General features: G+C 44.6%; 1 protein-coding gene across 3 annotated transcripts in view; it reads left to right on the top strand.

The window, feature by feature from the left end:
* Window positions 1-13,424, top strand: part of tmem244 (transmembrane protein 244) — a 155,403-nt gene extending 141,979 nt beyond the window's left edge. Inside the window, exon 6 of one of the 3 annotated variants that reach the window (XM_038799809.1) lies at window positions 12,212-13,424. In XM_038799809.1, coding sequence (XP_038655737.1) covers window positions 12,212-12,306 — 95 coding nt within the window. In that variant the 3' untranslated portion in view covers window positions 12,307-13,424. Of the gene's footprint in view, window positions 1-6,766; window positions 8,426-12,211 lie in introns of those variants that run through there. The other 2 variants (XM_038799808.1, XM_038799807.1) reach the window with 2 other exon arrangements.
* The last annotated feature ends 12,143 nt before the right edge of the window (window positions 13,425-25,567 follow it).

The raw sequence follows: 25,567 nt of genomic DNA, 5'->3' as shown, positions 1-25,567 counted from the left end.
TTGAGGGGGCCCGATGCCGGAGTGATCCGCGCTGTTTTTGCCGGCGGTTCCTTGCCATCGCGATGGTTTTGGGAGAATCCCGGCCCTTATATCTAAATTAGAGGACTTGTACACAAAGTTGACTGGGGATCTAACATGCACCAAGTTGGAAATGAATCATTCACACCAGCAGCTAGAGCTGGATGACGTTTCCAAGGAGTTTGTCACTAATAATAGACATAAAGCCATGTACCAGTGCACCAGAGTGCCATTTGCAGTCTTTTTCTGTTTGTGCAATTGTTCAATGCATAATGGAGAGCTTATTGCAGTATTTCCCTAAAGAAATTGTCTATTTGAATGATGTGCTAATCATGGGAGCCACAGAAGAAAAACACCTAACTAACCTGAAGGAGGTTTTAAAAGGGTTTCAGAAAGCTAGAGTGAGACTAAAAAGATAGAAGTGTGCTTTTCAGATGAGTGAGATGACGTATTTGGGTTTTAGAGTGGATGCACAAGAATTGTATCTGATGGAAGAGTAGATTAGGGCCATTAAGGAATGATGCATCCGAGCTAAAATCTTTCTTTGGAATGGTAAATTATTATGGGGGATTCATTCCAAACTTGTCTACGATGCTATTACATTTACATGCATATTTTTAAAAACACTAAAGATGGTACTGGAAGGCACAGCAAAAAGAAGCCTTTTGACAAGTGAATCAAACCCAACAATCAACCTGCCTTTAAGTCCACTTGGAACCTTGTAAAAATCATACTCCCTTGTTCAGCACCTCCTTATGGAATTAGAGTTGTTCTTTCACATGAAATGAGTGGCAGGTCAGAAAGATTCATTAGGTATGCTTCAAGAACCTTAACTAATGCAGAGAAGGCATACTCACAGATTGAGAAAGGGTTTGGCCATCATTTTTGGGATTAACAAATTCCACCAATATGTTAATGCATTTTACCGTAATCACTAATCTTAAACTTTTACTAGGGGAACAATTTAATCGGCACGTTGCACCTGGTGCGGATCTGGGTACACCAGTTAAATGGCGAGAGAGGCCAAAAACGAGATTTGTGTCGGGCGCGAATTGATTTGCCATCTAACCTGCCCGCTCCCGATAGAGAGTTCCGGATGGCGCCCACATATGCCAAGCATATAATTGACCCCAATTAGCACCAATTTCTATCTCATTAGTGAAATTGAATGTCACAGCCTCCCGGGAACTAACCGGCTCCCCAGCGAGAAATTACACAGGCATCGTTTAGTAGTCCCTTTTAAAAATGGGAAGTTGGCACAATGGCTGCTGCAGGGAACTGAGGAGATAAGTGGCCATTTCCATTTTCCAGCATGCAGCTCAAGGGCACTGGAGCTGCTACCCGAGTGCTCGGGGGTCAGGGGATACCCAATAGGTTGAACTTGGTCTGGGGGCAGAGGCGTTCCAGGTCGGATGTTGCCCCTGGGGCTGGGGGGAGGGGCTTTTAATCTGTGAGGCCTTAAATCATCTTTAAATATTATGGATACCCAAAACAGGGGCAACTACAGCTGCTGCCTGTCTGTCCTACCAAACATTTCCAGGACAGAGTCAAGCTCTTGGTTATCTGCTGAAGTTCACTTTAACTCCGTTTGACTGTGAGCAGCCTCTAACTGCACAGCTGAAAGCTAATGCTAATAAGGAATTTGCCTTGTAAAGTGTGAGAGTACTTCACAGCTGCAGATTGTGTTTGCTGCTTGCTCCTTTGCTGCTGTCTTTTCTGCTTGTCTGCTGCCTCTTCCCATGGGGCTTGCTTGCAGCTTTCAGGATGAAGGGAAGGAAGAAATGGAATGAAATGAAAATCGCTTATTGTCACGAGTAGGCTTCAATGAAGTTACTGTGAAAAGCCCCTAGTCGCCACATTCCGGCGCCTGTTCGGGGAGGCTGGTACGGGAATTCAACCGTGCTGCTGGCCTGCCTTGGTCTGCTTTAAATGCCAGCGATTTAGCCCAGTGTGCTAAACCAGCCCCAAGAAAGAACTTAGTTGCCTTTCAGTCTCTTATACCTGGAGTGAGGTGAGGGGGAGGATTTTGGCAGGCCTATTACGGGTTAAGGATGCAGGAGGACTTGCTCGAGCAGTCTGGGGATGTTTTTGAAAAGCCTGTTTTGTGTATTGACTGTGTATTTTGTTCTAGACGTGAGTTGCCTGTTAATGCCCCCTGCGTTCCTGTGGCCCGGTCCTCAAGACAGGGTGATGATGGACAATCAGATGCCGATACTGCAGGAGAGGAGGGGCGGTGGCCTGGCTGGACTGTGTTGTGTAGGCCACTTTAATTAACTACCGGTGACATTTTATGTTCAATAGCAATCTGCTCTCGTTATGGGAGCCGTACAGGTCCCTGGTGTTCCTTGGTTTCCTTTTGCACTGTATTTGGTCTATGTTTGTTGGGGGGGCTGTGGAATTGTATGATGGTGCCATGTCACTGCAGATTATCTTGTTGCCAGTTGCAGCGCCTCCTGCCTCTGTGGCCTGGGAGTCGCTGGAAGGCGCTGCCAGTGCTGGAGAGGGGGAGTTGTTGTTGCTCCCTCTCTCTCCTCCACTATGCTCCAGGTCGGTGAGACCTTCCGGTGTTTGCCTTGCAGAGAGGATCTCAATGGTCTTTTTCACCGTTGACAGTGTATTGTTCTTTTGTCTGGCGGTAGTGTGTTTGTGCTGCTGCAACCCTTCTCGCTTCTACGCCTAGACCCTGAAAATTACCAGTGCTGGAGAAGGGGTGAGGTGTTCTCTCTCCTTCCTCCACTGTGCTCCGTATAGGTGTCCTTTTTCCATGGTTAGCGTTGCTTCTTAGCACCTTTCCACCGATGTGGGTCTGCCACTGAGGTCGCAGATTGTGAGTGGAGGTGGGAGGTTATGCGCTGAATCGGCAGCTGCCGGTATTATATTCGTTTGTCTTTTTGTCTCCAATTTGTCATTGGTATGCAGCTGGTCTCCTCGTTATATTCCTGCCTGTTCTGTGTTTTCTTTCAGTGTAAAATGTTCTGTATTTGGTTTGGTTTATAATGTGTCGGACTTGTTCTAGGCTAAACTGTGCTCCTCTTGGGAGGAATAAAATGTTTTTCTCTCTCTCCTCTACCATGCACCATGTTGGAGTGGCCTTTGCCGATGAGCTGGGCTGGTGAACCTTTCCGCTGATGTGGGTTGGGGTGGGGAGGGGTGGGGTGAGTGTGTTCTGGGTGCAAAGTGATTGTGTCCTCATTGCCTTGTCTTCTGTATTTTGATACTGTTAATAAACTAAAACATTTACAGGTTGTATTTGCTGCTTGCTCCCGATGGTGGCTGTAGATACCTGGAGGCTGCTGTTGCTGTTTTCTTCCTTTTCTGTAGCCGGAATGAATGGCAATGTTTTGTCTTCAGTACTATTGGCAGAATATTGTCAAGGCTCAAAGCCTTTGCAGTATCCAGTGCCTTTAGCGTTTCTTGATATCACGTGGAGTGAATCGTATTGGCTAAAGACTGACATCTGTGATGCCGGGGACCTCTGGAGGAGACCAAGATGGTTGCTTCAACCATGTCTTTTGCACAGATGTGCTGGGCTCCTCCATCATTGAGGATGGGGATATTTGTGGGGCCTCCTCCTCCACTGAATTGTTAGTCCACCACTATTCACGGCTGGATGTGGAGATCTGCAGAGCTTAGAACCTATGCGTTTGTTGTGGAATCACTTGGCTCTATCTATTACTTGTTGCTTATACTGTTTGGCACACAAGTAGTCCTGTGTTGTGGCTTCACCAGGTTGACACCTCACTTGACAATTTGCCTTATGTTGCGCCTGGCATTCTCTCCTTCACTCTTCATTAAACCAGGGTTGCCCCCTGTCTTGGTGGTAATGGTAGAGTGGGGGATATGCTGGGCCATGAGGTAGAGATTTGAATGCAGTTCTTCTTTTTTAAATTTAGGGGCAATCTAGCCTGGCCAATCCACCTAACCTGCACATCTTTGGCTTGTGGGGGTGAAAACCCATGCTGACATGGGGAGAATGTGCAAACTCCACACGGACAGTGACCCAGGGCCAGGATTGAAACTGGGTCCTCAGCGCCGTAGGCAGCAGTGCTAACCACTTTTCCACCATGTTGCCCCTGGTTGAATGCAGTTCTGCTGCTACTGATGCCCCATAGCACCTCTTGGATGCCCAGTCTGAGTTGCTAGATCTGTTCAAAGTCTATTCCATATAACACGGTTGTAGTGCCACACAAGATGAAGGGTATCTTTCATGTGAAGACAGGACTTTGCCTCTACAAGGCCTGTGTGGTGGTCACTTCTACTGCTCCTACCATGGACAGATGCATCTGCAGCAGGAAGCTTGGTGAGGATGAGGTCAAGTATGTTCTTCCCTCTTGTTGGTTCCCACACCACCTACTGCAGTGCCAGTCTAACAGCTATGTCCTTTGGGACCCGGCCAGCTCGGTCTTTGGTGGTATTACCAAACCACTCTTGGTGGATATTGAAGTCCCCCACCCAGAGCACATTCTGTGCCCTTACCACCCTCAGTGCTTCCTCCAAGTGGTGTTTAACATGAAGGAGTACTGATTCATCAACCAATGGTGGCTGATACGTGATAATCAGCAGGAGGATTCCTTGTTCATGAGAAGCCATGAGACTTCATGGAATCTAGAATCGATGTTGAGATCTCCCAGCGAAACTCCTTCCCATCTGTATACCACTGTGCCACCACCCCAGGAATAGTGATAGCGGTGCTTGGGACATTGTCTGTAAGGTATGATTCTGCAAGTATGACTATGTTAAGCTGTTATTTGACTCATTTGTGAGCTTCCCAACTTTAGCACAAGCCTCCAGATGTTAGTAAGGAGGACTTTGCAGGGTCGGCATGTCACCCAGACCAGGTAAGGATGGAAAATCTCCATCCCTAAAGGTTATTAGTGAAACAGATGGGTTTTTACAACAATCGACAATGGGTTCATGGTCATCATTCGACTTTTAATTCCAGATTTTTTATTGAGCTTTCAATTCCAACACCTGCCATGGTGGGCTTCAAACCTGGGTCCTCAGATCATCTTGGGCCTCTGGATTACCAATGGTTAATTTTCAAATCTTAATACTGTTGACCATTTAATAAGCAACAAAACCACTCTGCTACTGCCTCCCCATGTAACTGACACATCACCATGGGTTAAACAGACTGGTCGTCAAGGATGTTCAACTGTAACTTGAGCGCCAGTGGAGTATGTGGCTGGCAGGATTTGGTTCCGGTGATATTGGGACATGTGGAAGGGCCTGCACAGCTCCGGTGCCTGGATGGAGAATGGCACTGATACATGGAGCAAGTCACACATTGATGGACAGATTATTTATTCAACTAAGTTCTGGACATGATAACACATCCTCAGGCCTATCCTACGTTTCTGTTGAGGAAACTGTGAGGGGTGATACCGTGTATTGGTTTATTTTTGTGAAAGTGAGCTTACATATTTTTATATTGATACCAATATAGAATGGCAACATTTCCTTGTTGTTTAATGGTTAGTGTGATATGTGGAATGTTATGTCGCGATTTTCAAATCTTAATACTGTTGACCATTTAATAAGCAAAATATTCTCAAGTAGCTGCAGGTTGTGTTTGCTGCTTGCTCCTGCTTGTTTGCTGCAAATGCCTGGAGACTGCTGTTGCTGCTAACCTTCCTTTTCTGTAGCCGAAAAGAAGGACAATTTTTAAAAAAGATATCTGGGTCCTGGAACACCAGGCTCTGGAGGACGTCTGAGTGCAAAAGACAATCTGATTTGAAGCAAGAAGACGCTGCAAGACTTGGTGCGCAACATTGCTCCGATTGGGCCACCTGATGATGTTGTTGAATAAATGCTTTCTCTGATTGCTGATGTTCTTGTTGCTATGTGGTGAGTGTTGCATGTAACTGGCACATCATCATGGGTTAAACACGTTGGAAGTCAAGGATGTTCAATTGCACCTTGAACACCAGTGGAATATGTGGATGCCAGGATTTGGTTCAGTGAGATTGGGTCATATGGGAGGGGCTGCACAGCTAAGGCTTCTGGGAGAATGGCACTGAAACATGGAGCAAGTAACACATTGTTGGACAAATTATTTCTACAACAAGGTTCTGGACATGATAACACATTCTCAGGCTTGTCCTCTGTTTTTATTGTGGCTCCTGCGAGGGTGATACTGTGTGTTTGTTTCTTGTGTGAAAATCAGTTGATATTGCTTTATATGGTACCAGCATGGAATGGTGACGTTTCCTTGTCGTTTAATGGTTAATGTGATATGTGGAATGTTATGTCATTGATTTTCAAATCATTGTTTCTGTTGACCAATTACTAAACAAAAGTATTCTCAAGTGGCTTCCCGTGGGAACACATGCCATGTTTCAGATGATGATTATTTAATCGCATTTTAAACAAACTTTGAAGCCTGAACATATTACCTGAAAGCTACCAGCATCAGCAGCATTGAAGCAGCAGTCATCATGAAGCACCCAAGAGTTGGGCTTCAGCACTATATCCTCACAACCAAAGGGTGAGTGTATGGATAACAGGAGGGCACCTGAGCGCGGTCTCCCTATGTTCCCGGCAGCGGTCTGGGGTGTGGGTGTAAAGGCTCCCGATGTGGCCTGGGATGAGTGTGTAGAGCAAGGTTCTCTAGCACAACTGGCTTAATGGATGCCACTTTGAGAGAAGGCGGGACATGTAAGGGTGGTAGAGGCTTGTGGAATTTGAGGATTTTGGGGTGGAAGCCCTAACTGATTGTCAGTCTCTCTCTTTTTCCAATTGCTCACAGAGACGAAAATGGCTGATGCTGTCGATACAGCAGAGGATGCCCTCACGGTGCTGGAGGCAGCCCAGGTGGCCAGACGCTGGAGAAGGCAGCAGTGTTGCTGCAGGCTGAAGGTGACACTCCTGTGCACAGGGCTGCCACACATCAGGCCAAGGAGGAATCCAGAGGGGGACAGCCCAAAGTGTACAGGTGTCGTTGGTCATTCAAGGAGCTGATGGACATCATGTGCTGCAGGAGAGTCCGTCTCAACAAAGAGATAATGCGGTACCTGTGCCATGTCCTCTTGGATGTGGCATCCGATCGATGAGGAAGACCCACTTCCGGTGGCTGTAAAGGTCACCGCAGCCTTGAACCTTTATGCCACTGGTTGCTTCCATAGCTCGAGCGGGAACTTGTGCAGCATATCATATCAGCAGTCGTGGATGCATCATAGATACGGTGGACATGTTGGAATCCAACCAAAAAACTCGTAAAATTTCTCCCAGAATTAGAACACTACTGTTGGGGCTTAGTTGTAAGCAAAATCCTCTGCTCTCCTCAAAATGTCCACATTTTAAAAATAATTTATTTAATTATTTCTCACAGTGCATCTCGGTTGTCTAACATAATTAATAAGTAGTGCAGCATAAAGAGCAGGGTATTTGCACAGGCACAAAATACAAGCACCTGGAGCTTTATTTCATTGATAGATATATGTTCAGAACTGCCAATGATTTCTACTTCTGGAAGAATGGGGGAATTATTTTCAGTGGTATCTGTGTGTGTAAAAGTTACAAACTGCATCTGCAGGGTAAATGTGTTCAAGCGATATGTGGTTTAGTTCTTAGATTCAAATTGAATAATTTGTTTTGCCCTTCATATTTGACCTTCAATCCAGAGGAATGATAGTAAATCACACCTATCGTATCATGACACAATAACATTTTAATCCTGCTACTTGTCTTCTTTGTAGTTGCTTCCAAGTTGTACTCTTGCCGTTTGGATTTTCATTTGTTGTCTTTCTCCTAATTTCTTTTTCTTAAATTGCACTCCTAATTTTTCGGCTGTTTTAACAATTCTCAGTCGCTTTGTTTTAAATTCTACCCTTAGCTGGTTCCTTTTAACTTCTGATGTTTACTTTCAGCCCCACTCTGTGTTTGTGGATTTCTTTAACTTTTAATCTAACTATTGCTTTGCTATCTATTCTCAATACAGTTTGATTTTGATTTTTATTGACTCTGGTGAATGTCTCTGTTTTCAACCATCTCTCTGCCATTTCCTCTTAGGTTTCGATACCTCTCCTTTTTGTTTTCGATTTCTCCAGTCTGGCATTCTCATTTTCAGTGTATGTAATTTCCCAATTCCACTTCTTTCCCAATTCTTTCCAGGTTCTCTGTCACTCTGTGCACAGAAAATTTGGGGCGTGGTTTCTGCCACCACACTGGCTGGGCGAGACCTGACGGAGCCTTACCGAGGGGGAATCATATGGCAAGGAAGTCCTTAATCTACATTAGCTACATTTAATTAATTTAAATGAAGTTCCCGCCCTTTCGAAGGGTGTGATGAATGGTATCGGTAACTGCTGTAACTGTACCTTGCCTTTAATACATTGGCCCTTTAAGACCGGGCTTGGAACCCTGGGGGACTCCGCCTCTGGCTCCGCCCCCAGGAAACGGTATATAAGGTGATGCTCACTGGGCAGCATGCTGTGACCACACTTATCGGCAGCTGTCCGGTTCTCTGGTAATTAAAGCCTTTGAATTACCAATCTTCTCTCCTGTGTCGTAATTGAGGGTATCTCAAAGGGAGAATCTCATTTTTCAAATATCGCAATATTTCAGGCCTTTGTTGCCATTTTTGCTCACGGCTAATGTGGACTCAAAATCAACCTCCTAAATTTTTATTATTTTCCACTACATTTTCACTCACCATTCTCTTCATCATAATCACCCCAGCTCCCTTTTTCTTGCTTGAACCTCACCATGGAATAGAAGTCATCGAATCCCTACAGTGCGGAAGGAGGCCTTTCAGCCAATCAAGTCTGTACCCACATTCCAAAGGAGCACTCTACCTAGGCCCACACCCCCACACTATCCCCATAATCCAACTAACCTTTTGGACACTAGGAGGCGATTTAACATGGCCGATCCACGTAACCTGCACACCTTTGGACTGTGGGAGGAAACCAGAGCACCCGGAGGAAACCCACACAGACACAGGGAGAATGTGCAGCCTCCACACAGACAGTTACCCAATGTCGGAATTGAACTTTGGTCCCTGGCGCTGTGAAGCAGCAGTGCTAACCACTGTTCCACCGTGCCGCCACTGTGCAAATGATTTGCATTTACTAACTTTAAATTCTTTGAAACCCCTTCAGTTTGTTTCTGAGAATTTTCAACACTTCCTGTCATTCAGGCTTTACCAACCATTTAGCACCATAATCAGCACCATAAAGCAGTGGCTCCCATTTACCAGTATTACATCTGTTTCCTCTCCAAATGTTTCTCACCTATCGATCACATGAGCACTACTCCAAACCCTGCCCTTGAAAACAATGACATATCTGAATCAACGTTTGTACTCTGCCTAATGGAGAAGTTAACGTAAAAATCTTAAATTCTATTAATACATTTAATACATTAGTTTTGTATAAAATATGATGTGCAAATTACTTTCAGTACCTTACATTCAATATAAATAATTCTACAAGATTTTCAATAAGTATATGCCATATTTCAACTTGTCATAACTGGTGTTGCAGTTTTCTGGCCCTTTGTGGTTTTAATTTCCATTCCAATTCTATTCCTACATCTATACATACATTTACATGACAGTTTATATATTTTACATTTTTTCTTGCTTCTAATCCAAGTCTCCACCACTGTACGAAATCTTATTTGCTGTGATATTCAAAATTGAAATTGCTTCCATTGATATCATAGTTCTTTTCAGCGTTTCTTTATTGACTTACACATTTCCATTGAAACACTCTCATCTACTGTCCTTGTCAGATGTTTATCATTTGACTTCCCATATGCAATACTACAACTGATCAACAAGAAATATATGAAAAGTCTCACATCTGCAAGCACACCCTGTCATTTTTTTCCCATTGTCCACATTCATATTCGAAATAATTTAAGTAAACATGTGGCATTAAAATAACACCATTCCACCAGTGAAAATGTTGTAGTGCCGTCGCTGCCAGTCGTGTATATATACAGCACAGTAGGTTTGCATAGGCTCTTACCATTGTAAATAGGCACCTAAGGATTGCAGTGGAAATATATAGAATGAATTAACTTAAAGTGGTAACGTGTGCTGATGGATTTTATTGATGGATGTTAATATAAATGTAAACATGCACAAGGCAGGAATTACAGTTCTTTCTGTTGAGCAAATGTAATGAGAGATTTGGAAAATCTTTTTGCCGTGTCTCTTATACAGATGTACAAACTGCATTATTATTTCACATATAACAGTAGATTTCATTAATACTGACCACACAATTATGAAAATCAAAGCAGAAAGACGACTGACAGGCTAACTAAGCAAACTAATGCGACTGGACATGGAAAACGAGGAAAGGGGAGAAGGGGAAAGGGTGGGAAACGATGGGAAACGATCTGCAGAATGAAAACAAAGACCCAAAGCTGCACAAGCTGGAAGGAGCATGTCTACACTACCTGCAACCATATACTGATGACTAATGGTTCACGTGCAATGAGTATTCACAATATAAGATTTGAGCTTTGTATATCGTGAGATGCCATAACTTAATGCTATTGTGGTGGTATGATTAACATAGCTGCCTGCCATTGGTGCAGAACACCGGCTTACCATTGGCCCTGGTCAGTCATGTGCCTCTCGACCGATTGGTTGAGGCCTGTCATGTGACGGCTCCCCGATTGGTCGAGAGGCTGAGTTAACCCCGCCTCCAGGGCGGGGCATAAATACCCAGTACGCCCGGCAGTCGTCCATTTACTGTAGTCGACCACGGGGCTAACATCTAGCTGATTAAAGCCATACTTTTGTACAGCAACTCATCTCGCGTTCAATTGATGGTACATCAGCTATTTAGGGAAGGAAATCTGCCATTCTTATTTGGTCTGGCCTATATGTGACTCCAGATCTCCAGCAACCTAGTTGGCTCTTAACTGTTCTCTAAAAAGACCTAGCAAATCACTCAGTTCAATAGCAATCAGTTGTGGGCAACAAACACTGATTTTGCCAATGACATCTACAACCTATGAAAGAATAAATAAAACAAATGGTTGCAACAAATAATTAAAACCCCACTGAACCTCAAGCAGATTGGGCAGGATTCTCCGGATTTTGGCGGGTGGGCCGTACCGGCACCAAAGAGTGGCGTGAACCACTCCGGCGTTGGGCCACCTGGAAGGTATGGAATCCTCCGCACCTTCAGGGGCTAGGCCGGCACTGGCGGGGTTGGTGCCTCGCCAACCGGTGCCGAAGGGCCTCCGCCGGCTGGCGCAAGTTGGCACATGCGCGGGAGTGCCAGCATGTTCTGGCGTGATCCCAGCACATGCGCAGGGGGGTTCTTCTCCGTGCCGACCATGGCGGACCGTTACAGTGGCCGGCGCGGAGGGAAAGCGTGCCCCCATGGCACAGGCCCACCCGCAGATCGGTGGGCCCCGACCGTGGGCCAGGCCACCGTGGTGCTCCCCCCCTCCCCCCCGGGGCCAGAACCCCCGCACCCCTCCCCCCCAAGGACTCCACAGGCCACCCGCAGAGCCAGGTCCCGCTGGTAAGTACCTTGTTTGATTTACGCCGGCAGGACTGGTTGAAAACGGGCGGCCACTCAGCCCATCGCGGAGCGATGAATCGCTGGGGGGGGGGAGGGGGGGGGAGCACTGCCAATGGCCCCCGACCGGTGCAACGCGATTCCCACCCCCCGCAGAAAAAACGGCGCCAGAGAAAACGGCAGCCAGCGGCGGGGCGGGATTCACACCGCCCCCCGGCGATTCTCCGGCCTGGCCGGGGTTCGGAGAATCCTGCCCATTGTGTCTAATTATAATGTGAAGAATTTTAATTTGAAGATATGTTTTAAAGTACTGTAGGAAATGTAATCAAATTAATTTTAATTGACGCCAGTTTAAAATACCCATGGGTTTCCTGAGTTTTTGGGTAATTAGAATTTTGTTCCTGCTTATATCATGTTATGGTATAGCTTTGTGAAAGTCTGATCATTTGACAGGGGATCTTAGATTTCTTCATCCAATCAAGGAAATAGATTACCCTGTGTGATTTTCCGGTAAACAAGCTGACAAAAAAATCACTTCATAATTATCGCACATGGGGATAATCTCCTCTCCGTCCAGACTGTTAAATAAAAAGGTTGTTTTGAATGTAGAAATGAGGATGTCTGTCTGCTGGAATAAAAACCTGATTATGTTTCCATGTTTGTCTTGATGCACATGTTCTAAGTCTTCTATTATTTCCATCTAGGCGGTGCTTTGTTAATAATGATCTGTAGTGGACATCTTCTTGTGCATTTTGCATTCCAAGATAACCTCATTTATCCTCTTCTGGATGACTTTTAAACAGAGAAGACACTTTTCACAAGAGCTGCACTGCTGAATCGTTGCTGTGTTTTCCATCTGCAGTTGGACTGGATTGAAACTTCTCACTGAATCACATTTGATTTTTTTGGGACCCTCTCTCTCACATAAAAATGTAGGAGTGAGTTTCTGTTTGAGAGCCAGATCAAAGCATTCAAAATACTTCCTATTCAGAGCCATTGAGATAGATGTACAACTTATCAGCTCAGTATAAACTGGCAACAGGGCCTCCCATCTGTAATAGAAACCAATGCCAATTCTCATTTGAGTTGAAATAAAATGCAATTAATATTGGGCAACTCCTAAAGCAATTGATTGATCCACAATGGCAGTCTTTTGCAGGGTGGTAAGTTGTACAATCTCTTTACTCATTGCTTGATCAGGAATTATTTCTGTGGAGTGTATTGCTGCACTAGATGGCAGTTTATTCCACTCTATTCTAAAAATAAAGTTCTTATTTATCGATTGATCAAAATAGAATTTCTCAGTTTATTACACCATTCTCTGATTTTGTGTGCTAAACATCTTTCTACATCATATCAGCTGCCTTTAATGTTTATCAAAAAAACTGGATTACATTCCTTAACCTTGTGTTTTTTCTTGGACATATACAACAGGCAAGGGTATGCTTAGGCTGTGTCTTGCACTACAGCTGTATGACAATAACTGTTTCCTGACAGGGAATCAAAATCCAACCTGACTAGCAGTTTGTGTTATATTATAAACCCAGAGGAATAGATTAGTTCATGCGTAACAACCACAGTTAACCTATTTATGTTGTCTTGCTTTACAAAAATCACCAGGAGCCATTGAACAAAAGTGAATGGTGTTCAATTTAAAAATATTTGCGTTTTGCTCCAGGTTTATAAGATAATTGAAATGTTGTAAACACTGTAAAGCAATTGTTTGAAAGCTAGTATGTATAACCAAATCACAATACTCTCAAGTTCAAAAGAAAAATCAAGATTTAAAAATAATATCAAATTGTACAGTTATTTACATGTTTACAGAGTGGAATATTGTAATAAAATAACAGTGTGAGAAATAAATCTGACTGTTCAATTCTAGAGTGTGTTATAAATATTAAATTTATCAGATTGTTATGTTGTGGGCTGTCTCGTTAATTTTAGATAAAATGGGGGAATGGTGAAACCATGTGACCAGCTCTGAACTCTGTACAACAGAAATCCAGGGTGGCTTGGTTGCTATGGGGACAGGTTGAGGAAGATGCGAAATTCTCACATCTGTGACATGATAACAGCAATCGTTCTGACTGTGGCCAGACTGGTAGTCTCTGAGTCTCACTATGAGGTGTTAGGAATATTTGGTTTTGTAAATGGTTAAACTTGAATGGAATTCAAGATAGAATGAAGTTGGACATTTCGAGAATAGCTAATTAGCATTGATAACTGAAGAAGAGGCTTTATGGTGATATGCATCACTGTAAATACACAAGGAGTTAATGCAAATACACTACAACTAAATAAACACCAGAGGGAGCACCAGAGACGTCATGACATGCAGACAGACAGCTAATGAACACATAGAACAAGACACGACCAATGGGCAGTCAAGACACCCAGAGCTGACACTACCACAAGGGGGCAACCCATATATAAGGACAGGGCACACATGCTCTGTCTCTTTCCCCAGGTGACACTTAGAGAGAAGGACAGGGACAGATCAAAAGCATCACACCCACCACGTGGCTTAGAGCAGACTGGTTAGTTAGACTGAGTTACTATAGCAAGATTAGCAGGAGAGTCGAACTCATAGATAACTGTGCTGATGGTTCAATAAATGACATTGAACTTACTTCAAAGTCTGGAGTATCTTTTTGTCAAAGCTGCATCGAGTTAGAACATAGAACATACAGTGCAGAAGGAGGCAATTCGGCCCATCGAGTCTGCACCGACCCACTGAAGCCCTCACTTCCACCCTATCGCCTTAACCCAATAACCCCTCCTAACCTTTTTGGTCACTAAGGGCAATTTATCATGGCCAATCCACCTAACCTGCACATCTTTGGACTGTGGGAGGAAACCGGAGCACCCTGATGAAACCCATGCAGACATGGGGAGAACGTGCAGACTCCGCACAGACAGTGACCCAGCGGGGAATCGAACCTGGGACCTTGGCGCTGTGAAGCCACAGTGCTATCCACTTGTGCTATCAGGCAGCCTGTGTTATCCCAGAGTATATAACACATCAAGGCTCATGGGATTCGCATTGCCATGAAGATGGGTTATGTGAAAGAAGAGTCCAAAGCAAGCCAGTGCTGTATTAATTTACAGAATTTATAAGATACCTTTGAAACTTACAGACACAAGTCAGTTTGCAAGAATCTGGGAGACATGGAGCAGGAGATAGAGGCAGTTCGTCCTGTACCTTAGAGAGAAAATGCTGACCCTTTTGTTTGCCACACAGAAGACGTATAGGAGCTCATGCTCAGATTCCAGGGACCAAGTTCATGAGGATTTAAAGAAGACTGGAAGATTTGCATAGCTTTGGCTAGAGGGAATTCATCTTCAGTGTAACTCTCAAAATAGAAGTCAGTTCTGGGATTAGACGTTCTCTGTCTGGGAAAAGCAAAAGGAAGCAAGCCATCAGGAGCAGACAATAGCTTTGGACATGTTTTGGGAGAATGAATAAACAGTGTAACGTTTAACCATAGTGGGAGAGTCATGCCTATAAATTGTCAAAAAAATTGTGTTTAGTCAATGTTACTTCCAGTTTCTTTTCAGTAAAGGCTTAAAACTTGAAACATTTTTGTGTGATCCGCTCAGTCATTTTGAAAGTTATCAGCCTTTACAGAGGTTGTAACAACTGCCTGGTATTAAACTTAAGCAATCCAACTATTTGAGATTTGTATTGCTTGTGTTTCTTCCTTAAAACTGATGGATAACAACTTGATAAATACTGGATGAATATGCTCTTTTGTCATTGGGCATTTTGGGATATAAATATACTTTTCTGTACTCAACCTTTGAGACTAAAAGATCAGGAAAGTTTGTTCTCTGGCTGCAATCCCAAACAACAGCCAATAACACACAATGCACATCACTAACATACATTGCAACATCTTAATTTCATTTGAAGTAAATCCCACTTCAATTGACAAACATACATATGTACCACAGCAAAAGCCTGCCACAACCAAATAATTCAAATCTATGCCTTAAAATTGCATGTTAACTGTCTGATCCATATTTAAGTGTTTTTTAACAGGATCTTTCTTGATTCTCCCTGTCTCCACTGCTCAGAGTTCAGTCCTGAGCATTGGTCGCAGTAACAATTTAATCAACAGGACTTGTGGACTGAAATGCGAGAGTCATAAAACTTGCGTATGTGAGAGGGTTGTTGACTTTGACACACTTCAACATCCTAAGGTTGTGAAAAATGTTGTATAAATAATTAACTGTTATGTATTAAGCATACATTCCTGCTGGTGGAATGTCACATGATCTGTAGTGATGTCAGCAGAGTGTTTGTGCCGGCTTTCCATTCCCCATCTTCAATTATATGAGTAACATCTTCTAAGAAACCTCGCATTGTATTTTTAAGAAATCTAGGCAAGTAGCACCTCTCTTTGTGGCACTTAGAGAATATAACAAAAGAAAAAACTGGAGGTGAGTATTGAGACAAGAAAAAAATTGCTGAAGCACAAAATCTTCGAGGAAAATGGAGATGCACCGTGAGCAGAGGAAACGGTTCTCGGGACCGGATTCGCATATTGATCAAAGGAAAAAAACGCTGATGCAGAAGGTTTAAAGAAATAAAAAAATGAAGCACAACTGTGAGTAAGCAGAACAGCAGTTTCAAAAAGCTGTTTGCTATTTGAAGTGGGTAGATCGGAGGCAGCAGGGGTTGTTCACATGGCAAAGTGAAACAGGCTGCAGGAACGGGGATTCAGAAGTCTTCCGATTCTGTACCAGCTACGACCCAAATTAGACAAACCATCATTCAGGCAAAAGATCATTTTTTATTTTGTATTGTTGGATCAGACGACCTCTTGTTTCATACATTCAGAACAAATGGGCCCTGGGAGTCAGTAACCAAAATGGTGGGAAAAACGGGCGCAATAGATGCCTGGATGAAGACTGTGAATGTTGGAACTCGTAGGAAGAGAGATTTCAACTTTATCTCATAGAAAGTCAACCACCGGAAGACGTAAAGCTTGCAACATTTCTCATTTCGTTAGGGTGTAAAACTTTTATGCTGGTCCAAAACTTAGTTCATCCAGCAAAGCTGGGAGATAAGACTATAATGAATACATGGAGATTTAGAAGAGCATTTCTCACGGCGACTAATTTTAATTGTGAAAAGGTTTCAGTTCCACCGCTGTAGTCAGGAAGATGGTGAAAACATCTTACAATTTATAGTGATCTTATGAAGGTTAGAAAAGTACTACGACTTTGGTACAGCACTAGACGACATCATTCCTGATAGCCTGGTATGGGGGGCTATTGGTATGTGAAACTACTCAGAGGAAGCTGCTTACTGTACAATCTCAAATCTGCTGTGGAAGTTGCCACATCGATGGAGCTAGCAACTAAGGGGGCTGCATAGATAGGAGCTGGAGTGAAGATCCACAAGATGGAGACAACCATAAGCAAGTCCACAAGGGTAAAGCCACAACTGTGGCAAGAAGGGCCATATTGCCAAAGCATGCTGGGCATGGCAAACTTCACCAACACCAAAGGTGTGTAAGAATTCAAGTACATTAGTTGACTCTGCAAGTTAATAGATTAAGTTTAGGACCTCTCAGGAGGCGATGTACCCAAACAACTGCAAGAGCTGAAACTGGGGGACTATTTTGAGCCCCTTCTCTCCATCTCCATGAAAAAGTTCTTGGCAAGGGCTTAAAAGGTAGCACAGTGGTTAGCACTGTTGCTTCACAGCATCAGGGTCCCAGATTCAATTCCCGGCTTGGGTCAAAATGTGATTCTCTCTAGCATGATTGGCTTTTCAAATCTTACCGATGGAGAGAAAGGAGGGTGGGGGGTGTAAATTGGGGTGAGTGGTCGGGTAACTGGACTTTAAGGTGAAGGGATATGCCAGCCATGACTGATGTGGTGGGGGTGGGGGGGGGGGGGGGAGAGGGGTGGAAGGCAATGACTGTTGGGGGGGAGAGAGCCCTGAGATCTTGGAGATGTGGCCTGAGTGCCGCTTGGCTGCAATGCTGGTCGGGGCGACCTTAGAAGATCGTGCCCTGATCTGTTTGAAGCCATTTACCAGCTCTAAGAGGCCCCACTTTGCCAGAATGGTGGCTACACCCACATATGTTTCTTTCTAAGAGCCTCAAGATTCCATGAGAATTCCAAAACCGTTTTTCTTGTCATTTTTTGATAATATTCCAAAGTAGACGACTTGTTGGTGCGGTGCACTCAATAACGTTTCAGGGTATTCCCCAAACTTGATGGTAACTGCGATGATATGGATAAGCAATCATGTAAATAGTAATGTATCTGTCCTCCAACCAGCAGGTGGCAGTGGAGAACTACCACATGACTCTGTACTTCCAGGAGTCGAGAGATAGTTGTGAAAGTAGATATTCATACTTGCAGTAGCTCTAGGATAATTTATTATAGTTAGTAGTTTTTTGATATATTTCTCATAGTTATCTGAACCACCCATTTATTTTTTAATAAACATTTCACTCGTCAAGAACTAGACATTCTATTGTGCATGATTCCTGCCGGCCAAGCACCAGAATGTAACAGTAAACAAGTAAAAATGAAAATGGATATGGACGCAGCTGCATTACTGATACCCAAGACAATTTATAGTCAGAAATGAAAGCATCTGTCATTAATACCATCAAATGTTATCCTAAGGAAGTACACATTAAAAGGATACATTATAGTAAAAGTAGAAGTAAATGGAGAAACAGCAGAGTTGCCTTTTCATGTTGTCTGTGGAAAGTTCCCTGCTTTATTTGGTAGGGCAACATTGGAAAAATCAAACTCAACTGGGGAGTGGTGAATCAACTGGTTTATTCAAAGAATGGCCTGCAACAACTTCTGGAAAAGTATAAAAAGGTGTTTGAAGACTGACTGGGTTCAATGACAGGAGTTGAAATCCAACTCAAAGTTAAACCAAATAGTATACCAAAATGTCTCAAAGCTAGAACTGTACAATACTCCATAAGGCCAAAAGTCAAAGAAGAACTGGAAAGGCTAGTCCAAACAGGAATAATTGAATGATTAGGCAACATCAATAGTTCCATTATTAAAATGCGATGACTGAGTGAGGATATGTGGAGATTTTAAAACAACTATACATCCGGTATTGTATTGTACGCAGATCACTATCCACTGCCGCTGATTGAAGACTCATTTGCTGGACTTTGTGGAGGGCAGTAAGATAGATTCAGTAAGATAGATCAATCATGCACTGTAATTGATAATATGGAAAGATATCTCATTTGAAACATGGAAGTCTGGCAATATCTGGTCTGAGAGAAACATGAGAGAATGTAAGGAAAGATCCCACGAAGGGTTAACAGCAGCTGCAAAGAGCAGGATTGTAAAATGCAGATAGCCTTAGTCAAGCATGCTTAGCAAACACACAGGATTGAAATTAACTATCTTAGTAAGCATCTGGAAAAGCATGGATGAGGGTTTCAGTTGAGCTAGGTGAGAAATGTAAACCTTTCAAGTTATAACCAAGTGGATTTTTAGCATTACGCTAAAAGCAATGATTCACACCTTTATTGAAGTAAAATCAGGAGATAGAAAAGAATAACTAGGGAGGCAAATATATAGGTGTGAAATTCTGCTAACACCAGGTAAATTAAAGAAAATTGGAGACTATCAGTCTACGAGAAACATAATTTAAAGCCAAAATCAAAGTCAAAATTATGAGCTGGGGACACAATTGGAAAATAAAACTATAGAAATGACAGGAACCAAAATTCACATCCCTATTGAAACCAAAGCATTTTTGAATATCACAAAGGAACTTTGAACATCACAAAGGAAATAATGTAATCAGAGACCTGAGAGGTGAGGTCATGTCAAAATGAATACTTAGTCATGTTAGAAAAATTTAGATTAAAGTTACCTAATTCAATCCAAGTGAAATAAAAGTTACTTTACAATAAAGTCATAAAAACTTAATAACTGTTAGAAAGAGAATATAAACCCAGAGACTAGAGCAGGAACTACCAGAATGAGAGGGAGAGAGAGAGATAGAGAGAGAGAGGCAGAGAAGGAACAAGAGAAGAAAGAAGAGTGAGCTTACAGTCAGCTCGGTCATGGGAAAGGTCAAGTAGCCGAGCTAAAACAGCGAATACATCTAAGGAAGACCAGAATTTAAAGAGGAGGCAGAGTCAGCTCAGAGACAGTCAGCAGAGCCAGCTCTCACAGCTCGGTACATGGAAAAGATATGACATAGCAACTGAGCTAACCAGCGAATACATCTAAAGAAGACCAGACTTTAAAGATTGATTGCCAAGGTGGGCCTGAAGGTCCCTTCAACCAACCAGAAGGATCCAGAAGCAAGATCTTTTTACCTTTCTGTAATGACAGTGATTGCAGCTTTTAAAATAAAAAATATAATAATAAAATAACTTAAAAGTTTTAACCTGAAACAGTGGTTCTTCCAAAGTCTACTTTACTTACTTAGCAATGTGGGACCCAGATTCGATGCTACTAAGTGGTAAGTAGATGAAATCTTCTGTGAAGGTATGGGTTATACCGGGGGAGAGCTTGAAAACATAGTTTGATCTGAATAGCACCGACCGAAGCCTGCATAGGAGTCGGGGAGTGAGAATCCCTATTCATCATTTAGAATGTCGGCTCTTTTTGGTATAGGGGGACTGCTAAGAATAGTGGTGAGTTTTCAACAACAGCACATATTTACAAATGAATGTGGCTGCAACATCACAGCCGCTACTCACTATTGTGATGCACAAGGGTCTGTTTCATTGCAGGAGACTTCCATTTGGAACATCTGCTCCTGCTCTTTTTCAGAGGGCCATGAGTCAAATTCTAAGTGGCTAAATGGGGTGCAACGTTCGCTAGATGACATTCTCATCACCAGTTCAAGTGAACAAGAGCACTTGAAGAACTACACTGAAATAGCTACAAAACCATAATATATGTGTTTAAAAGGAAAAGTGTGACTTTTTCAAGAAATCCATAAACTACCTGAGTCACACCATCAATAAAGAAGGCTGGCATAAGGCAGCAAAATAAACAACAGCGATCTTAGAAGCACCATGAGCTCAAAATGTGACACAACTGAGATAGTTTCTGGGATTACTCAATTATTACACTAAATTAGTTCCAAATTTAGCAAAGTGATTGAAATCTTTAAACACATTGGTACATGCCAAACAGGTCTGTCACTGGACAGAAGAATGGCAAAATGTGGATAAAGAGGTGAACTCAAAACAATAACTCACAAAAAATTCTCCCCAAACATTTCTAAGTTAATCTGTGTCGCGTTTTTCGAGGGGTTTCTCGTAGGGTCTGTCGGCGAGTTCCCCACTGCTCGCCAACGACACTTAGTCACTTTTTTGGGCCCTGCCGAGTTTCTCACATAGTGTGATCAGATAGCATATTTACCACATAGAGGCTGCTTCAGCACACTGGGCTAAATAGCTGGCTTTTAAAGCAGACCAAGGCAGGTCAGCAGCACGGTTCAATTCCCGTACCAGCCTCCCCGAACAGGCGCCGGAATGTGGCGACTAGGGGCTTTTCACAGTAACTTCACTGAAGCCTACTTGTGACAATAAGCAATTATTATTGTTATTATTATTATTATTTAACCGAATGTGGTATCAAGGAGTCCTAGAAAAATTGGCATCAATGGGAATCAAAGAAAAGCTCTCCTCTGGTAAGTGTCATACCTGACACAAAGAAAGAGGGTTACTATTGTCAGAGACCAATCATCTCAGCCCCAGGGTATTGCTACAGGACATCCTGGGGGTAGTGTCCCAGGCCAAACATTTTTAGCTGCTTCATCCATAAACTTCCTTCCATCATTAGGTCAGAAGTGGGATGTTCGCTTTGAATAATGATTGCACAATGTTCAGTATCATTCGCAACTCCTCAGATACTGAGGCAGTCCATGTCCATATGCAGATAGACCTGGACAACACTGAGGCTTGGGCTGACTAGTGGCAAGTAACATTTGTGCCACACAAGTGCCAGGTAATAAGCATTTCCGACAAGCAATATCGGTAGGATTACCAGCAACATAATCAGGATTACCAGAAATTTAACTGAACCAGCCGTGCTGGCTACAAAAGCAGGTCAGAGACTGGGAATTCTGCAGTGAGAAACCCACCTCCTGACTCCAAAAAGCCTGTCCACCATCTCTACAAGGCACAAGTCAGTAATGTGATAGAATGCCCTTTACTAGTAACTCCAGCAATCAAGATGCTCATTACCATTGACGGTGAAGCAGCCTGCCTGATTGGAACCCCATCCACTACCTTAGTCATTCACATCTTCCACACCACCACACTGTGCTTCCAGTGTCCACCATTTACAGGATGCACTTTAGGAACTCACCAAAGTTTCTTCAACACACTTTCAAAACCAACGACCGCCAGCCCAGCAGGAGAAAGGCAACAGGCTCATAGGAACGCCATCAGCTGCAATTTCCCCTCCAAGTCATTGGAGCATCCAGACTTGGAATTATATCATTGTTCCTGCACTGTTGCTGTGTCAAAACACCCAGAGCCCTCCACCTTGTAACACTTTGTACACCACACAGACTGCAACCATTCAAGAAGATGCTCACCACCACCAAGGGCAAATCGGTATGTGCAAATAATGCTTTGTCCACAGACAATTTTTTTAAATAAGCCTTCGGTTACAAAATCATCCTTACCTCTTTGCTCTTGCCACTGAGCCAATTCTGGATCCAACTTGGCAGTTGCTTTTAAATCCTATGAGTTTTTAATTTTCTGGCCCGTCTGCACCTACCACCAAGGTGGTACCTTGTCAAAAGCCTTGTTGAAATCCATGTGGGCTGCAGCAGATATGGCAACCTTCCTTGTTATGTCCTCAAAATGAAACAATCAAGTTAGTCAGACATGACCTTCCTTTCAAAATCTTATGTTGACGGTCCTTGAATCATCCATGTCCATTTTCTTCAGAACTTACACCCACCAACAAACAGTAAACGGTAGCGAATACAATGTCAATCCCCTTCTCAACAACAAAGATCCCAACTTCCCACCAACCCCCAAACAACAGCCCGCATGACAACATAAACATCAAATAAAAAAACAAAATGGAATCAGGAATCGCCCATGATCACCATTAATATATATAGTCCACCCCCCCAACCCTCCCCCCACTAATATTCAAGGCCATCCAATCCCCGAAAGTGTACAATAAATGACAACCATGAATTGTAGAACCCCACCCCCCTTCCAGATTCCTCCCCTCTACTTCCTCTGGAAAACACATCACCCAGTATCGGACCCCTCCCCCAAATTTTCACCCCTCCTCGACTCAGCGAAACCTGTTCTACCTGGCTCTGATGGCCGCAGCCCCTCCCCCCACCATACTCCCATTCACTGGCCAGCTTAAATCAGCCAGTGTGGAGGCCCCTGCCCCAGCTTCACTCCCCTCTAATCCCCTCCACCCTACCCGGTCCTAGAAAAACAAAGAAATCCCCTTTAACACATTACTCCAGTGTAAACATGATGCGACCATCAATTCACACGAGACGATGAGTAGAAGTGAACAGTGATTTTAATAAGCTAGATCTGTGACTGCTCTGTACTGAGTTCCGCCTGCAGGCTGCAGATTTATATACCTCCCTCGAGGGGGCGGAGCCCACAAGGACATCAACATAATACAATACAATATAATGCAATACAGTGGTGAATTGTAGCAGCAATACGTTCACCACATTCACCCCCTGTTAAAAAATTGAAGTCCAGTGGGGGTGAAGTGGGCTCACAGATCAAGTCTGTCCGGTGCCTTGATTGTTCGCTGCGATCGCCTGAGGGCACAGGTGTTGAACTCGTCGCTGCGGGCACGGGTGTTCAGCTCGTTGACTCCGGGAGCATGTCATCTGGAGCTTCATTATGGTGGGTCGGCGATGGGGGGGGAGGGGGGTGTGTAGGCGATGTAGTGACGGGGCAGGGGTGGTGTTCGGTGTAGAGGGGGGGGGGGCGTAGGTGATGGTCGCTGGGGAAACAGCGGGTGCCGGATCCCGGAGGGAGACTGTATCTTGTCGGCCGTCGCGGTGCGCCACGTAGGCAACTGAGGGTTGGCATGCAGGAGCTGGACCCTATTGACCAGATGGAAGCGAGACCTCTGAGATGGATTTTCTGGGGAAGACAAATAGACGGTCATGAGGGGTCTCGTTCGTGGCTGTGCAGAGGAGCGACTGAATGGAGTGGAGCGCGTCAGGGAGGACCTCCTGCCAGCGGGAAACCGGGAGATTTCTAGACCTTAGGGCCAGAAGGACGGCCTTCCATACCGTCGTGTTCTCCCTCTCCACCTGTCCGTTCCCCCTGGGGTTGTAGCTGGTAGTCCTGCTCGAGGCAATGCCCTTACCGAGCAGGTACTGATGCAGCTTGTCGCTCATAAACGAGGAGCCCAGGTCACTGTGGACGTAAGTGGGGAAACCGAACAGGGTGAAGATGCTGTGCAGGGCCTTAATGACTGTGGCCGCGGTCATGTCGTGGCATGGGATGGCAAAGGGGAAATGGGAGTACTCGTCAACGTCGTTGAGAAAATACACGTTGCGGTCAGTGGAGGGGACGGGCCCTTTGAAATCGACGCTGAGGCGGTCAAAGGAGCGGGATGCCTTCACCAGGTGGGTCTTGACTGGCCGATCAAAGTGCGGCTTGCACTCCGTGCAGACTCTACTGATCATGGCCCTGACCTCCTCAGTGGAGTAGGGCAGGTTGCGGGCCTTGATGAAGTGGAGAAGCCGGGTGACAGAGGTCATTGTGGATGGCCCGAAGTCAGTCAGCTTGCGCGCTGGCGCATGTGCCGCGGGACAGGGCATTTGGGGGCTCATTGAGCTTCCCAGGACGATACACGATATCGTAATTATAAGTGGAGAATTTGATTCTCCATCTCATGATTTTATCATTCTTGATCTTGCCCCGCTGTATGTTGTTGAACATAAAGGCAACCGACTGTTGGTCGGTGACGAGGGTGAACCTCCCACCAGCCAGGTAGTGCCTCCAATGCCGCACAGTTTCCACAATGGCTTGAGCTTCCTTTTCGACAGAGCAGTGTCGAAACTCGGAGGCGTTGAGGGTACGGGAAAAAAAGGTCACGGGCCTGCCTGCCTGGTTAAGGGTTGCGGCCAGGGCGACCTCTGACTCATCGCTCTCCACCTGGAAGGGGATAGACTCGTCCACCGTGTGAATGGCGGCCTTAGTAATGTTGCCTTGATGCGGCTGAAGGCCAGGCGGGCCTCAGTCGACAGGGGAAAGATGGTGGCTTTGATAAGTGGGCGGACTTTGTCCGCATAGTTGGGGACACACTGGGCATAATATGAAAAGAACCCCAGGCATCCCTTCAGGGCCTTGGGGCAGTGGGGAAGGGGGAGTTGCAGGAGGGGGCGCATACGGTCGGGGTCGGGCCCTAGGACTCCGTTTTCCACGACATAGCCGAGGATGGCTAGTCGGATTGTGTGGAAAACGCATTTCTCCTTGTTGTAGGTGAGATTGAGGGCTTGGGCAGTTTGGAGGGACTTCTGAAGGTTAGCCTCGTGGTCCTGCTGATCATGGCCGCAGATGGTGATGTCATCCAAGTACGAGAATGTGGCCTGCAGCCCGTACTAGTTAACCATTCGGTCCATCGTTCTTTGGAATACCGAGACCCCATTGACGCCGAAGGGGACCCTGAGGAAGTGGAAGAGGCAGCCATCTGCCTCAAAGGCAGTGTAGTGGAAGTCTTCCAGGCGGATCGGGAGCTGGTGGTATGCGGACTTCAGGTCTACCGTGGAGAAAACCCACTAGTGTGCAATCTGATTAACCATGTCCGTTATGAGGAGAAGCGGGTATGCATCGAGTTGCGCATACCGATTTATGGTCTGTCTGTAGTCCACGACCATCCGGTTCTTTTCCCCGGTCCTGACGACCACCACTTGGGCTCTCCAGAGGCTATTACTGGCCTCGATGATCCCCTCCCTCAAGAATCCCTGGTTCTCCAACTTGATAAAAGTTCTGTCCTGGGCACTGTACTGTCTGCTCCTGGTGGAGATGGGTTTACAGTCGGGGGTGAGGTTACCGAAGAGCGAGGGAAGGGTG

The sequence above is a fragment of the Scyliorhinus canicula genome, chromosome 6 (assembly GCF_902713615.1).
Source record: "Scyliorhinus canicula chromosome 6, sScyCan1.1, whole genome shotgun sequence".
Lineage (NCBI taxonomy): Eukaryota > Metazoa > Chordata > Chondrichthyes > Carcharhiniformes > Scyliorhinidae > Scyliorhinus > Scyliorhinus canicula.
Note: the sequence above shows the minus strand (reverse complement) of the source record. Positions and strands in the feature narration are given on the sequence as shown.